The sequence below is a fragment of the Mauremys mutica genome, chromosome 4 (genome assembly GCF_020497125.1).
Source record: "Mauremys mutica isolate MM-2020 ecotype Southern chromosome 4, ASM2049712v1, whole genome shotgun sequence".
Classification (NCBI taxonomy): domain Eukaryota; kingdom Metazoa; phylum Chordata; order Testudines; family Geoemydidae; genus Mauremys; species Mauremys mutica.
Window position 1 is genome coordinate 142,239,905 of NC_059075.1, and position 13,722 is coordinate 142,253,626.

At 41.8% G+C, this 13,722-nt stretch overlaps 1 protein-coding gene across 2 annotated transcripts; it reads left to right on the top strand.

The window, feature by feature from the left end:
* Window positions 1-4,271: 4,271 nt before the first annotated feature.
* Window positions 4,272-13,061, top strand: LOC123368972 (corticosteroid 11-beta-dehydrogenase isozyme 1-like). 2 transcript variants are annotated; one of them, XM_045014280.1, is made up of 7 exons: window positions 4,272-4,421; window positions 5,802-5,890; window positions 6,870-7,000; window positions 8,234-8,345; window positions 9,185-9,370; window positions 10,615-10,758; window positions 11,646-13,061. In XM_045014280.1, the coding sequence occupies exons 2-7, from the start codon at window positions 5,806-5,808 to the stop codon at window positions 11,864-11,866; spliced, it is 879 nt and encodes a 292-aa protein (XP_044870215.1). In that variant the 5' UTR covers window positions 4,272-4,421; window positions 5,802-5,805; the 3' UTR covers window positions 11,867-13,061. The 2 variants fall into 2 exon arrangements, with proteins under 2 accessions (XP_044870215.1, XP_044870216.1); XM_045014281.1 differs by having other exon boundaries at window positions 4,363-4,421; window positions 5,805-5,890.
* The last annotated feature ends 661 nt before the right edge of the window (window positions 13,062-13,722 follow it).

Genomic DNA, 13,722 nt, shown 5'->3' on the forward strand with positions numbered 1-13,722 from the left:
GGGTGGGGAAAGCGAGCGATGGTGGGAAGAGATTGAGTGAGTGGGGGCAGGGCCAAGGATAAAGGGTGGGGCAGAAGCGGGGCCTTGGAGGAGGGGCAGGGCAGAGGCAGGACAAGGGTGTTCAGTTTTGTGCCAATAGAAAGTTGGCAACCCTAAGCATGCCACTCCTGTCATCACAGATACAAACGCATGCACTCCTGCTCCTGCAGCTGGGAGCACGGTGAAGTCATGCGGGCCTTGAAAACCTATGTTTTGAAAAGATTTCTGAATTCGGTGCCCTGGGATTGCATTTCCTACTCTAACTCTTCCTTAGCTCACATTTCTCTGCATTTGAACAGAGTTAAGGACTAACTGACCTCGCCAGCAAAATGCAATGGCCACTGATTGTTAGTCTATGTCAGGAGTCCCCAACGCGGTGCCCGCGGGCACCATGGCACCTGCCGGGGCATCTATCTGCGCCCACGTACTGGCCGGTGGACGAGCATCCGCTGAAATGCCGCCCAAAAGCAGCGTCACCAAGAGGCGCCGCCGCTGAAATGCCACTGATTTTCGGCGGCATTTTGGTGGCAACGCCTCTTGATGATGCTACTTTGGTGGCATTTCGGTGGTGATGCCTCTTGATGACACCGATTTTGGCGGCATTTCGGCAGATGCTTGTCCGCCGGCCACGGTCCTCGGTGGCTCGTCATCCAGCGCCCGCCACCCGGAAAAGGTTGGGGACCACTGGTCTATGTATATGTCAGCTGTGTATGAAGAGATCTTTGCAGAGAGGGAAGGATTATTTTATCCCATATCTCCCCCTCCTGGTGCATAAAATCCTTGCAGCAGGCAGATTTGAAATTCACAGAAGAGAGGCAATGCCTTAACAATATTAGAACAGCCTTTGTGATCAAGCAGACTGTGGGAAGGTCATTTCCACAGCAGAAATCTGGCAATGTTTGTTTTAAAAATCTTTGTTTTGATTTTTTTAAGCTAATAGACAGCACTTTGTATTTTAAATTATGATTGCAATTCCTTCAAAATTCCTCCAAATCAGGGAGCCCTGGCTGTAAACATGGAAAACCACAGCATCTGTCCCAGGAAAAGTCAAACAATTTCTACTGCAGAAATGTATCAATGTTTACTCAAGAGAAGACTGCCTCCTCCCACCGCTCCCCTCCCCCGCCCCCAAAAGCCAAGTGGCCTGATTTTCCGAAGGGCTGAGTGCCTGCAGCTCAATGGGAGCTTGGCATGTCTAAAAATCAGCAAGCCAAGACCTAACAAAAACTAGCCAGCATTCTAGCAAACCCCATTGCTTTAGTTACAGTATCTGGAATAATATAACTACATAATACAGAATATATAGCAAAAGTAGTATCCAGAATGTCTCTGACCTCAGTTCTGACTTCTTAGGAGGTGGATTATGGTTACATAACAACTGGCATTTGTGGTGACTGGCAGAGCAAGCTATCACCATCAAAGGTGACTGCTAGCAGACAGCAGCGCTGGCTTTCTGTTTCCCTTTTGGCGGCAAATAATTAGTGCTGATGGAAATTTTCCAAATTTAAATTACATTTTTCCCCATGTACAAAAAAAATTGAAAAATGTTCATGAAATTGTTCCCCTCTTTTCCCAAAGAACTCTAATAAAAGTGTCATTGTGAAACTATCTCCTGTCCCCAAATCTGAGCTGAAGATTAAGGAGAGATGGCTGGACTCTGCACCATGGGATTTGTTCATAACACATGCCCAAGACTGAACAAAGCATGAAAGACAGAAATCTCCCACAACTCCACCATCACCCTTCCAGCCAGCCGTGGCCCTACAAACACACAGAGCTGAGGAGCATGTACCAGGGGAAATGTAGTGACATGAATTCATTATTAAAATAAAATTCACTAACCTTAGAGTTGTGCATATTCCCCCTCCCCTTCCTTTCTCCATTACATCTTTTTAGCCCATACTACCTGGATGCATTGCCATTGACTCCAGCTGAGGCCTTATCTACATAGGCAAGCCGCACCAGTTTAACTTGACGGTATGTCTACACTGCAAACACTACAACAGCACAGCTGTAAACTGTGCCACTGTGTCATAGACACTTTCTACATCGACGGAAAGGGTTTTCCATTGCTGTAGTAAACCCGCCTCTCGTAGAGGCAGTAGCTAGGAATTCTTCCATCAATCTAGTGGGGTCTACATTGGGGCTTAGATCGGCATAGCTATGTTGCACAGGGCGTGACATTTTTCACAGTCCTGAGCAATGTTTCTGAGTTTTAGGTTTAGCGCAGGCCTAAGGTGTGAATTTAAAGACATAGTTGAACTGGTGTGAGCCCCTGTGTGGACGTACCTATTTTGGTTTAGGAGTGGCTTTTCTCCAGTTAAGTTAGGGCCTGGGTCTACACACAGTTTTGTACCAGTATAACTATTTTTGATGGGATGGTGATTATACATATTACAGAAAAGTAGTTATACGGGCACAAAGTTATTCTGGTGCAGGTTATTCCCCCCTTCTCATATGGGAGTAGCTATCCCAGTATAAAGCACCTTTGTGCAGTGTAACTATGTCCACACTTGTGGGGTTGTACCACTTCAACTATACTGTTAGCAGCCTGATCTATTCTTACAATTTATACAGGCATAGCTATATTGGTGAGGGGTGTGATTTTTTTTTTTTGGACTGATTTTGCTGTTCTCGTATAAGCCCTAATGCAGATGCATTTATACCAGCATAAAAGTGTTTTTGCCAGTACATCTTACGTCTCTTGGGAATTGGTGTCAGCTATACTGGCAGAAACACTTCTGCTGGTATAACCTACATGTACTCTAGGAGGGTTTGCTGCTATAGCTATGCCAGCAAAATTTTTCCAGTGTAGACAAGGTCACATAGAATCATAGAATATCACAGTTGGAAGGAACCTCAGGAGATCATCTAGTCCAGGGGTCGACAACTTTTCAGAAGTGGTGTGCCGAGTCTTCATTTGTTCACTCTAATTTAAGGTTTTGCGTGCCGGTAATACATTTTAACGTTTTTAGTAAGTCTCTTTCTATAAGTCTATAATATATAACTAAACTATTGTATGTAAAGTAAATAAGGTTTTAAAAATTTAAATTAAAAATGCAGAGCCTCCCGGACTGGTGACCAGGACCTGGGCAGCGTGAGTGCCACTGAAAATCAGCTTGTGTGCTGCCTTTGGCACGCGTGCCATAGGTTGCCTACCCCGATCTAGTCTAAGCCCCTGCTCAAAGCAGGACCCATCCCCAGACAGATTTTTACCCCACTTCTCTAAATGGCCCCCTCAAGGATTAAACTCACAACCCTGGGTTTAGCAGGCCAATGCTCAAGTCACTGAGCTATCCTTCCCCTCACGGTTAAAACAATATAATTTTTTTGTGTAAACAATTGTGGATTGGGAACAAGCTTAAGCCACTCTTAAGCCTGGTCAACACTAGAAAAGTGATATAATTTTAACTGTTGGTTAGAAGTGTGTGGGGGGGTTGTTTGCTTTTTTACTGAGATAAGTATACTGTTGTAAACCCCAGTGTGGATGCAGTTTTAACACTGTAAGTTGTCTTATAACTGTATAGCTTATTTTGCTTCCCAAATGGAAATAAGCTATACCACAATAAGCACTTTTATACAGCATAACTACATCCACGCTAGGTTTTTCTTTGCAACATAAATATAATGGCATAGTTAAAGCAGTAAAACTTCTTAGTGTAGACCAAATCCTTAAACTGAAATCAGAGCATCCAGACAGGAGTTTGAATCAGTGTGACTATATCAGTTTAAAAACTGATTTTAGTTAAGCAGGTGCAATCTTTCCAATGCAGATAAGGCCTGAATTTTGTTTATTTACACCAGGACAGAATTTGCCCATCTTTTCTTATTCACTTCCTCCATCCTCCACCTCTCCCTCTATCCACCACATTTCCTTTTTCTAATTATTATTCTCCTAGTCTCCTTTCTGGGTCCCTCCCTTTCTCTTTCTTTATGCGTCTTTCCTTTCTTGACTCTTAGCCAATCAACCAACCATTCTCCCTGCTGATCTCCACTTTCATAGGACAAACAAAAAGGCCCTACGAAACACGAGTTGAAGATACACTCAGGGTGACCAGACAGCAAATGTGAAAAATCAGGACAGGGAGTGGGGGTAATAAGAGCCTATATAAGAAAAAGACCCAAAAATCGGGACTGTCCCTATAAAATCGGGACATTTGGCCATTCTAGATACACTACTGTTGTTCCTCCAAGGGAAACTCATTCTTTTCCGGTAAAAACCCCACCTCTTTTCAGCGTGCAAACATGCTGATGCCTTCCAACGCAAGGACAGGGTAAATAGAGCAAGAGGCAATCCACCCCAACTCTTGTCATTTTCGCTAATGGAGAACAGGTCTGATACAGCAGGTTAAAGACTTGATGGACGCAGACTGGTTTTAAAGGTGAGCATATTTTTTCTATCATGCAGGCATTCACAATCAAGGTCCAAAGTTTATATATGGCTGCTTTTCTCTGAGGCAGCTTTGCAGGGTTTGCCTGGTGTATTGCTCGACTCTGTGGAACCCCCTGTTTTAGGATCTGGATTGTTTTTCTATTTCAGTTTGTAAAAGAAAGGATGTTAAACGGAATGAGATTTTAAAGGGATTGTGTTTGGAAAACAATTCCAAAAAAAGAGCCCTTTTGAGTTCCACACTGGAGCTGAGCAGAGCTGAGACGTTGCCCCGACTTGTTTTATTGCAACTCCCCAGATAGCCGAGTTCTGAAATTGCGCTGTTTGCAGACAGCACTTGTATGCATAGAAATGCATAGAAATGCACTGAAAACACTGCACTTTGCCTTCCTGAAATGCAAATTCCACCCAAAAGTAAGTTAGTAGCAATAACTTTCCATTAGTTTTCTATAGAAATTTAGGATCTGATCCTGCAATCCTAATGCACTTACTTCTTTCCCCTAGCCTTAGAACTGTAGCCCTAATCTAGTCCACCAGAACTCACTCCTCTCCACCTTTAAACACCTCCTTAAGACAGCCTTCTTCAGAGAAGTCTGCAACCCCTATTTCCCCAGGGAAGGGTTTACACACCCACTGGAACTACAAGACATGGCTCACGTGACTGCTCATTCACTCTGGTTTTTAGTGCATTCCTTCCCTGCATGTGTGTGTCCTCTGTCTACATATGCTCCTCAACGCATAGACCGTGTCATTTTATAGGTATAAAGCATCTAGCATATGGTGAGTATTATACAAGCAGTAATAATAAATAGCAGAATCCTGCAAAGTTTGTGCTGCAATCACTAGAAAGTTCTGCCTATATTTTTATATGGCCCTCATTCCTATAGCATTTGAGCACTTCCCACTCATTAATGAATTTATCCTCAAAACACCCCCCGGAGGTAGGGGAGTATCATCCCCATTGTATAGACGAGGGAACTGAGGCACGTAGAGGTTAAGTGACCTGCTCAAGAAAGTATCTATTAGAGCCAGTACTTGAACCCAGATCTCCTGAATCAAAGTTCACAAACCCACCCTTCCTTTCTCAGAGGCTGGTTCCTTCTAACAAAAGGACATGTTCCTTCAATGTGCTCAGAGAGCACAACGGCCGTCCATAGCAGGAACAAGGTGCAATGGGGAATATGAAGTCCAAAATGACGCTGTTGTTTAAAGGTTAATGATTGTTAACCTGGACAAAAAGTAAACAAAAGCTATGACATACATTTGCAGTTGAACTTGTTTTCAAAGCTCCCATCACTTGCTCCCTCCATTTCAGAATATTGTGAAGCTCAGCTCTTCAGGGTTTGTCTTTTTTATGCTTGTTTTTCTGCAGTAGGATGGGGCTGTTGCTAAAGATTCTTGTTCCATTTGTGGGATTGGTCTTGGCCTTCTGCTTTTATTCAAAGGAAGATTTTAATCCAGGTAAGTGATTAAAACAAATGTCCTTTAAAACCATGACAGCAAAAGGGCACATTTGAGAGTTTTAATAATGGATCTGCACAGAGACAATGCTGCAGTTTCATGAGCCTTTCAAATTCCAGACTGTAGCCTTTTGAAATGAAATATGCCCAGGAATGTCACCTGAAATGGTAGAAAATGACAAATTACACAGTAGTATAAAAGTGCAGACATATTCTAGCTTCCCAGATGAATAGAGGAGATTATTTGGGGCTTGCTGGAATTTCCAGGGTAAGTGATTTGAAATCAACAAAGTTATAAACTGTGGTTGATACTATTGCTAATAAAAATAACTGGACAGAAGGTTTAGCACCATGAAATCTAAAATGTTTCATTTTCAAATTAAAGATGAGCCTCAGCCACAAAATTCAGCTCTGGATAAAAAACATCTTCATGGTGAGATTGTTTTCCGTTCCATCTAGATTTTCATACTGAACCCATCATCCTGGTAGAAGAATCCAGGGCCAGAACCTCAATTGCTGTAAATCACCATAACTCCACTGAGGTCAATGGAGTGATGCTGATGTACACTAGCTGAGGAATTGGTTCTAGGGTCTGGGCTTCCCCATTAGAGAAATAAAGGTCAGTTGTGAATTTTGGATCCAAACTTTTAAAGCTTTGGGATCTCGGATTTTACTTTGTTAAAGTCATTAGTTTGTTTAGTTGTTGGAGTTTACAGCTAGAGCAAACTAAAACTAGATACTAAGGTTTAGTAGGTTTCAAATGGAAGTGATAGTGCATCAAAACTGTATGTTTGGGTGAGTTTCCACTGCTCTCTTGATGGGTTCTTCTCTTGGGACTAAGAGGAATAGGCTGGGTTGATCTGAGGCTGGACTTGTATGGTTTGGGACAGAAATGTTGGTTTCACTAGTCTTTTGGGCCCAAGTGTTTTTGTGGGTGATGTTAGTGGGACATGTAACATTTGCTATGTGCTACTCTGCAGAGATGCTGAAAGGGAAGCGAGTGATCGTCACTGGAGCAAGCACTGGAATTGGAGAGCAAATGGCTTATCACCTGGCCCGGATGGGAGCCCATGTTCTGATCACAGCACGGACAGAAGCCAAGCTTCAGAAAGTAACTGGCTAGCCAAACACTCCTGTGGTGCCTAGATACTATGGTGATGGGTATATTATATATATGTGGATATTTGTTTAAAGAGATATGCATGCTCAGATTCATACACAGTTCATAGCGATGCAATAACGTCTCATAATGAAGGTTATAGGCTTTTGTTTCAACTCCCACACGCTGCCATTTTAAAGCCTGTTTTTCACTGACCACTGCAGGGTTTCTTGCACCTTCATCTGATGTAGCTGGGGCTGGCCAACGTAAGACACAGATCACTGGACAAGATGGAACCCTGGTCTGACCCAGCCTGGCTATTCTTATGTCCCTACCCCCTCCACTCACTAATTTTTACACAGACAATTATTTTCTACAGGCAGTTTCTCATGTGTTGCTTCTTCCCAGAAGAAACCGTTACTGAAAGTTTTAAGGTCTATTTGGACAGGGCAGTTTTTGAGCTATGAAATTTTGAGAAAGTGGTGATTTCTCACTTCTTGTTACTTGTTCTTACGGTTTAGCCCAGTTGAACACTGTTGAATGTAAAAGCTCCATGCCTGTTTTAGCCCCTGATTCTGCAAAGGGACCCATTTGCCCTGCTCCTGGCCCCTGAATGGAGACCAATTAGTGGATTGCATTGCAGGATCAATGGTTTATACATAGCTTCTTGGTTAAAAAAAAAAAAAAAAACTAGTGCACAGAGCTGGCTTTACCAAGCTGGAGTGCTAAAAACTTTCAATTATCAGAGCTTGAACTTTTAGTTACTAACATTTTTAAAAGATAAGCAGAATTGAAAAGAGGTTATTTTATTTATTTATTTTAATAACCCATTATTTTCTTACATAAATATTAACAGGAAAAGTTGACAGACATAACTAACACCTGACCACTACGCCGGAGTCTCCAGTGTGTTATTACAAGGGCTGTGCAAAAATAACCATTTGCAAAATTCCATGAAATTTTTTTTTACAATTTACAGCCAAGTCAGTGTTTGCAGAATCAGCTGTTTAGTGCTTGCTGTACTTTTTGCAGGCAGAGCCATGGGACCAAATGCCTGCATGGCCTAATTCCATTGCTGTCAATGCATTTATACCAGCTCTGAATCTCACTCAGTGAACACAGACTGGACTCACCCAAGCAGGAGAACATAATCACTCTGCCCTCAGAGCCACCCAAGTGTCCGTTTGAAACGCTCCGAGTACTAACAGTGGGAAAATCCAGGTCTAAATGTTGCATTTGTCTCAGGTTGTCACACGGTGCCTAGAGCTGGGTGCAGCATCTGCTCACTATATGAATGGCAGCATGGAAGACATGGCACTTGCAGAAGACGTGGTCAAGGAGGCCAAAGGATTGTGGGGTACGTTAACTGCTTGCTGTCGGGAAATCACCACCTGCCCCTTTCACAGAGGTGCTTTTAGCACAAGTGACAAATAACCCCAATCTTATTTTTACTTCTCACTAAAGCCCCGGCTAGAAGTGTAAGTCTCCAGAGATGAAGGACCAGTGAACTGATTCCGTGCATTGCTGACACCTGCTATGACCACTTCAAAATCTATACTTATTATAAGTATTGCTATTAACATTGCTGGCAGCATACGCTGGATAACATGGTTACGTTGTTTACTTTTCATTTTTCACAGGATTTTATAGACAAAAAGGAGTTTTGATTCTTGAGATACACTTACATACCCAAACCACTGATACAACACAATGTGAGGTGTATATAGTCTCTGGAAAATAACAACCTACTACAGCTATTTGTTAAGGGAGTTTTCTCCTTTAGTTCAAATGGTAAAAGGTCTATGTCAAGGGTTGGCAACCTTTCAGAAGTGGTGTGCCGAGTCTTCGTTTATTCACTCTAATTTAAGGTTTCGCGTGCCAGTAATACATTTTAACATTTTTAGAAGGTCTCTTTCTATAAGTCTATAATATATAAGTAAACTATTACTATATGTAAAGTAAATAAGTTTTTTTAAATGTTTAAGAAGCTTCATTTAAAATGAAATTAAAATGCAGAACCCCCTGGATCGGTGGCCAGGACCCAGGCATTGTGAGTGCTTGCATGCCGCCTTCGGCACATGTGCCATAGGTTGTGATAAGGAGAGTGTCCTGGGTTCAAATGCTGCTGGCATAGGTTCATTAAACAGTTTAGTCATTTTCTTCTAGCTGAAGCTAAAACACCCACTTTGCTTTCAGGAGGCCTAGACATGCTGATCCTTAATCACATCGGTTACACCTACTTTAACTATTTCAATGGAGACGTTGAGCATATACGAAAACTCCTGGAGATTAACTTTCTCAGCTATGTGGCCATGACTGTCTCTGCACTGCCAATGCTGAAGGAGAGTGGGGGCAGCATCCTTGTGGTTTCATCCACAGCAGGTGAGAGTGAAGCAGGCTAGAGACCCTTATCTTCAGTAATGGTTGATTCTTTCCTTTGGTTTAGTTCCTCCTGAGATTCAAAGGAGGCTTCTTCTGAAATTGTTTTTCAAAAGAGAGGAGGATCACCTGAGAAGACTAGCACACACCTCTAACTCGATATAACGCTGTCCTCAGGAGCCAAAAAATCTTACCGCGTTATAGTGAAACCGCATTATATTGAACTTGCTTTGATCCACCGGATTGCACAGGCTCCCCTCCCCGCCCCCGACCACTGCTTTACCGCGTTATATCCGAATTCGTGTTATATCGGGTCACGTTATAGCGAGGTAGAGGTGTAACTGATTGGGACTGTGGGTTCAATATGACAAAGTCTGTTTACTCAATGCAAAAACAGTCTGTATGATTCATGTACTGCCCTTCTTCTGATCCCACTCTGCTGAACGGCAGCACATCTAGCATCTTGCAAATCAGCTTTCCAGTGGAGGAGAAATCCATGATGCAGTCTGGGTGTATTCCAAGTGCAACTGGTTCTACGTACGCACATACACCACTCTTAAAATGAGATGGTCAAACAGTGCACAAGGCAGTCTCTGCTTCCAGAAATCTCAGCCTAATGCCAATGCCTGGTTCCCAGAGAGCAACGCTGCCTCAATAATTGACTCTAAGTATGAGTCCAAGGCATGGAGCAAACTCTCCCTTTTCTGAAGCTACCTCTACACACAACCTGGCACAACCAAAGACTAACATCACCACCACGTGTCTTCCCAACCGTAAACACTCACTTGCACACTAAGCAAAAGATCTTGTAAAACTGCATAACAGCGCCACGTGGTAATATCTGCCATCACAATACATATTGTTTGTTTGCTAGGTTGTGTGTTATATACACATTAACTGATATATATGTGGATGTGCGTTCTATGCAAGGGTCACATTTCTCATGAGTGAGTTATGGAGGTCATTCAGACCTCATGCTGATAATACCTTTATATCACCCCATCTCATCATATATTTTGTACATGCCACATATTACAGGAAAACTGTTAGGAATGTTTTACCCCCTTCCCCCTCATCCCAGACTGAGTGGATTTACTTATATCCTTCAGCCTATTGAGTTAGTTAGTTCCTGTGAGTCAAAATATGACAGCTGCTGAAGGATAAGACAAAGTCAGAATGACACGTTTTTGCTTCTGTGCACTGAAAGTATTTAGCCTCGTAAACTTTGTTGTTCCATCTCTCTCTAGGTAAAATTGGAATTCCATTTGTTGCTCCCTACTCTGCAACTAAGTTTGCCCTGGATGGATTTTTCAGTTCCTTGAGACAGGAATTAATAATCGAGAATATCAGTGTTTCCATCACGCTCTGCATCTTGGGCCGCATTGCTACTGGTAGGATCAGCACACTTATTTGGCCTTGCTAATTAGAAGAGCTTGTACATACAGTACCCGGGCATAAAATATTACTAACATCCAGAGAGTGGAGAATAGTGTCCATGTGTTAGCTTTTTTTTTTTTTGGTAGTATGAACATTTTTAATGAAACATTGTACTTTTAAAAAAGAGTTTCACTATTCTCCTTAGAAGTTTTTACAATACTGAACCCAAATCTCCTAAAAATTCATTGCTTCAGCTACAAAAATGAAGGAACTGGTTTTAATTAATTCAGTTTATCACCTTAACTTTCATGCAAACCTCTTTAGTACATCTCAAAATTGCATCAATGATGATTTTATAGTCACAAGAAATTCAGCCCAAATATGAGTGTCTCAAACTTGCTAAGGAAATTATTATTGTATTTTTACAGCACCAGTAAGTGCTAAACACAAGTAAAAGATAAGGTGTAAAATTTTCAAACACCTCTTAATGACTTAGTAACTTAACTCCTATTTTCAAGAGGGACTTAGGCATTTAGGACCCTGAATCACCTTTGAAAATGGGACTTGAGTATTTCTGAAAATGTTATCCAAGCCTTTTGACCTGAATAACTTAGTAATAAAATTAGCAAAAGTAAATAAACAACAACAACAATAATACAATTTTCCAGTTGTATAATTACTCAAAAAGCAGAGGAGAAGTTATACCTCACCAATTTCCTTTTTTTAAAAAAAAGTTGAAGTTTTGTTGAAATCTCAACATTTGATTTTTTTTAACCCACTCTATTTAGTAATTCATTTTCAGAATGCCAAATACCCTCCTTACATGTTGAACTTTAGATTTTATTGCTCTGCACAGGTTTGTGATGACAGTTCCCGTTTTTGTATTTCTCCTTCTCCCCAGAAACTGCTGAGAAAACTGTTTCCCATGTGATGCAGAAGCCAGGTGCACCAAAGGAAGAGTGTGCACTGGAGATTATCAAGAGTGGAGCACTGCGGAAACGGGAACTCTACTATCCATACACCGCTGTGAGAATCCCCCTCTTAATACGAGACTGGGCTCCTGAATTTTTGGATTCACTCACAAGAAATAGCTTAAATGTGGAAAATGTCAAAAGAAGTTAGCTTGTCTCATGCAGCAGGGCCTAACTAGAAAACAAACCTAATGGCACGAACTTCAGGTAAATGGGGACATTTTATTTTCAGTCTAAATATTTAGGGTGCTATTTGCAAAAGCATCTAAGGGACTTAGTAGCAACAAATCCGATTGGCTTTCAATGAGATTTGTACATCGAAGTCACTCATGCTTTTGAAAATCCCATCCTTTTTTTTTAATATTTTCTCTCTGGAGATGAGAAGAGGGAGCAACATGAGGCCTCCGCAAAGCAGCAAATTCTCCACCATCTGTAGAACAGCATTAGCAATGGCTGGGTTCATGTTTGCGGGGATGGGGTGTGGGTGTCACCCACTTTGAACCAGGACAGCAACTCTCAGACCTCCCAATGCTGCAAACAGCCCACACTGGTTTCAGTAGCATACCTCCCATTTGCTCTACTGCACAAAGTTGCTTAGTAAGAAATCTGCTTTTTTAATTGTCCTTGCAAAACCTAAGAGGATCTCATTCTCCTCTCACTGTGCTCTAACTGAGTCAGCATCAGGTCCCCCAGCATTCCTTCATGCTAAACACTAATTGTTGTTGTTAGTAATATTTATCTGCATTGCAATAATGTCTAGAAGCCCAAGAAGGGGTTGGGGCCTATTTTTGCATTGGACACACACATCATAAAAAAGACTTCCTGTCCCAACAAGCTTACAACCTTGCTAATGTGAATTACAGACTGTATGTGTATAAAGGCCAATTGTGCATTCCATGAACACCCAGAACTCCCATCAAGCCAGACTTCAAGTTCCCACCAACTTCAGCAGTACTCGGGGCAGAACCTTTAAAGTTTAGGGATCATATCCTCCACCTCTGAAGTGCAGGTGCCTCTGTGGTTGAAAACAGAGGCAGAGGCAGGGGAAATGTCCTAAACTCTGTGAAATTAGAGGTGGAAAATGTATAGCAGCACCAAGAATGTATAGCCTAAAGAGGCTGCAACCTCATTTTGAAGTTCTAATTGAAATATACATCAGGAAAGTGTAATAAGAGCTATAAAACTATTCTCGCTGCTGGGCAAAGCACAGTGAATTTATGCTTGTTAAAAATTAAGTGCAGTAGGATAGAAACTCATCAGGAGTCTCATAAATCATCAAAATTAATAATGTATAAAGCAGAATGGAGTAACAGAGGATGTGAATAAATGAGACTTTGTGAAATGTGTATTTTACATATTTTTTCTCTATTTGTTTACTAATGGTTGGTCTATTACTTTGGTTATTTGCAATTTTATAAAATCTCACAAAAGTTTGATCTAAAAATATAAATAAAAAATAAAGCCGTGAGACACAATCCAGCAGGTTCCAGGGAGGCATGAGGAAATCAGGGGAGTTTAAATGAAACACACAAATTTGAAATGGATTGGTGTTTATTCTCTTGGGGCCAAAACTAAGTTCACTGAAGTCAATAGGAGCCCATCCATTGATTTCAATGAGCTTTGGATCAGGTCCTTGCTGAAAGCATTCTGCTTTGGTTAACAATGCAAAGGGTAAATCACAAAAACATGCTATGAATGTGGTGAAATTTTACCATGCTCTAGCACGGAGTGCGTGCATTCACTGGTTTAGTGTCCAAAGGCCTCCATCTTCTGAGGTAGTTCTTTTATTGGCAGTGGAAACGGCGATAACATCTAAGCTCAGCCTAAACTTTCTCGCCCAAGCTAGGCTGTTCCTAGGGTTTCCCTCCAGGACCTCTCTGTTTCAGGTCCTGTTTCCCCACTTCTGCCCACACCTTCCTCTCTCCTATTCTGGGTGGAATTACCTAACCCCACACCCATCACAGTGAGTCTGTATCAATTCATTCCGCATTGCCACCTGCTGACAGC

Coding starts and splice junctions, on each gene's coding strand:
- LOC123368972 (XM_045014280.1), top strand. CDS start 5,806: ATGGGGCTGTTGCTAAAGATTCTTGTTCCATTTGTGGGATTGGTCTTG. Junction 7,001..8,233: donor CAGAAGCCAAGCTTCAGAAA/GTAACTGGCTAG, acceptor CATTTGTCTCAG/GTTGTCACACGGTGCCTAGA. Junction 10,759..11,645: donor CTTGGGCCGCATTGCTACTG/GTAGGATCAGCA, acceptor CCTTCTCCCCAG/AAACTGCTGAGAAAACTGTT.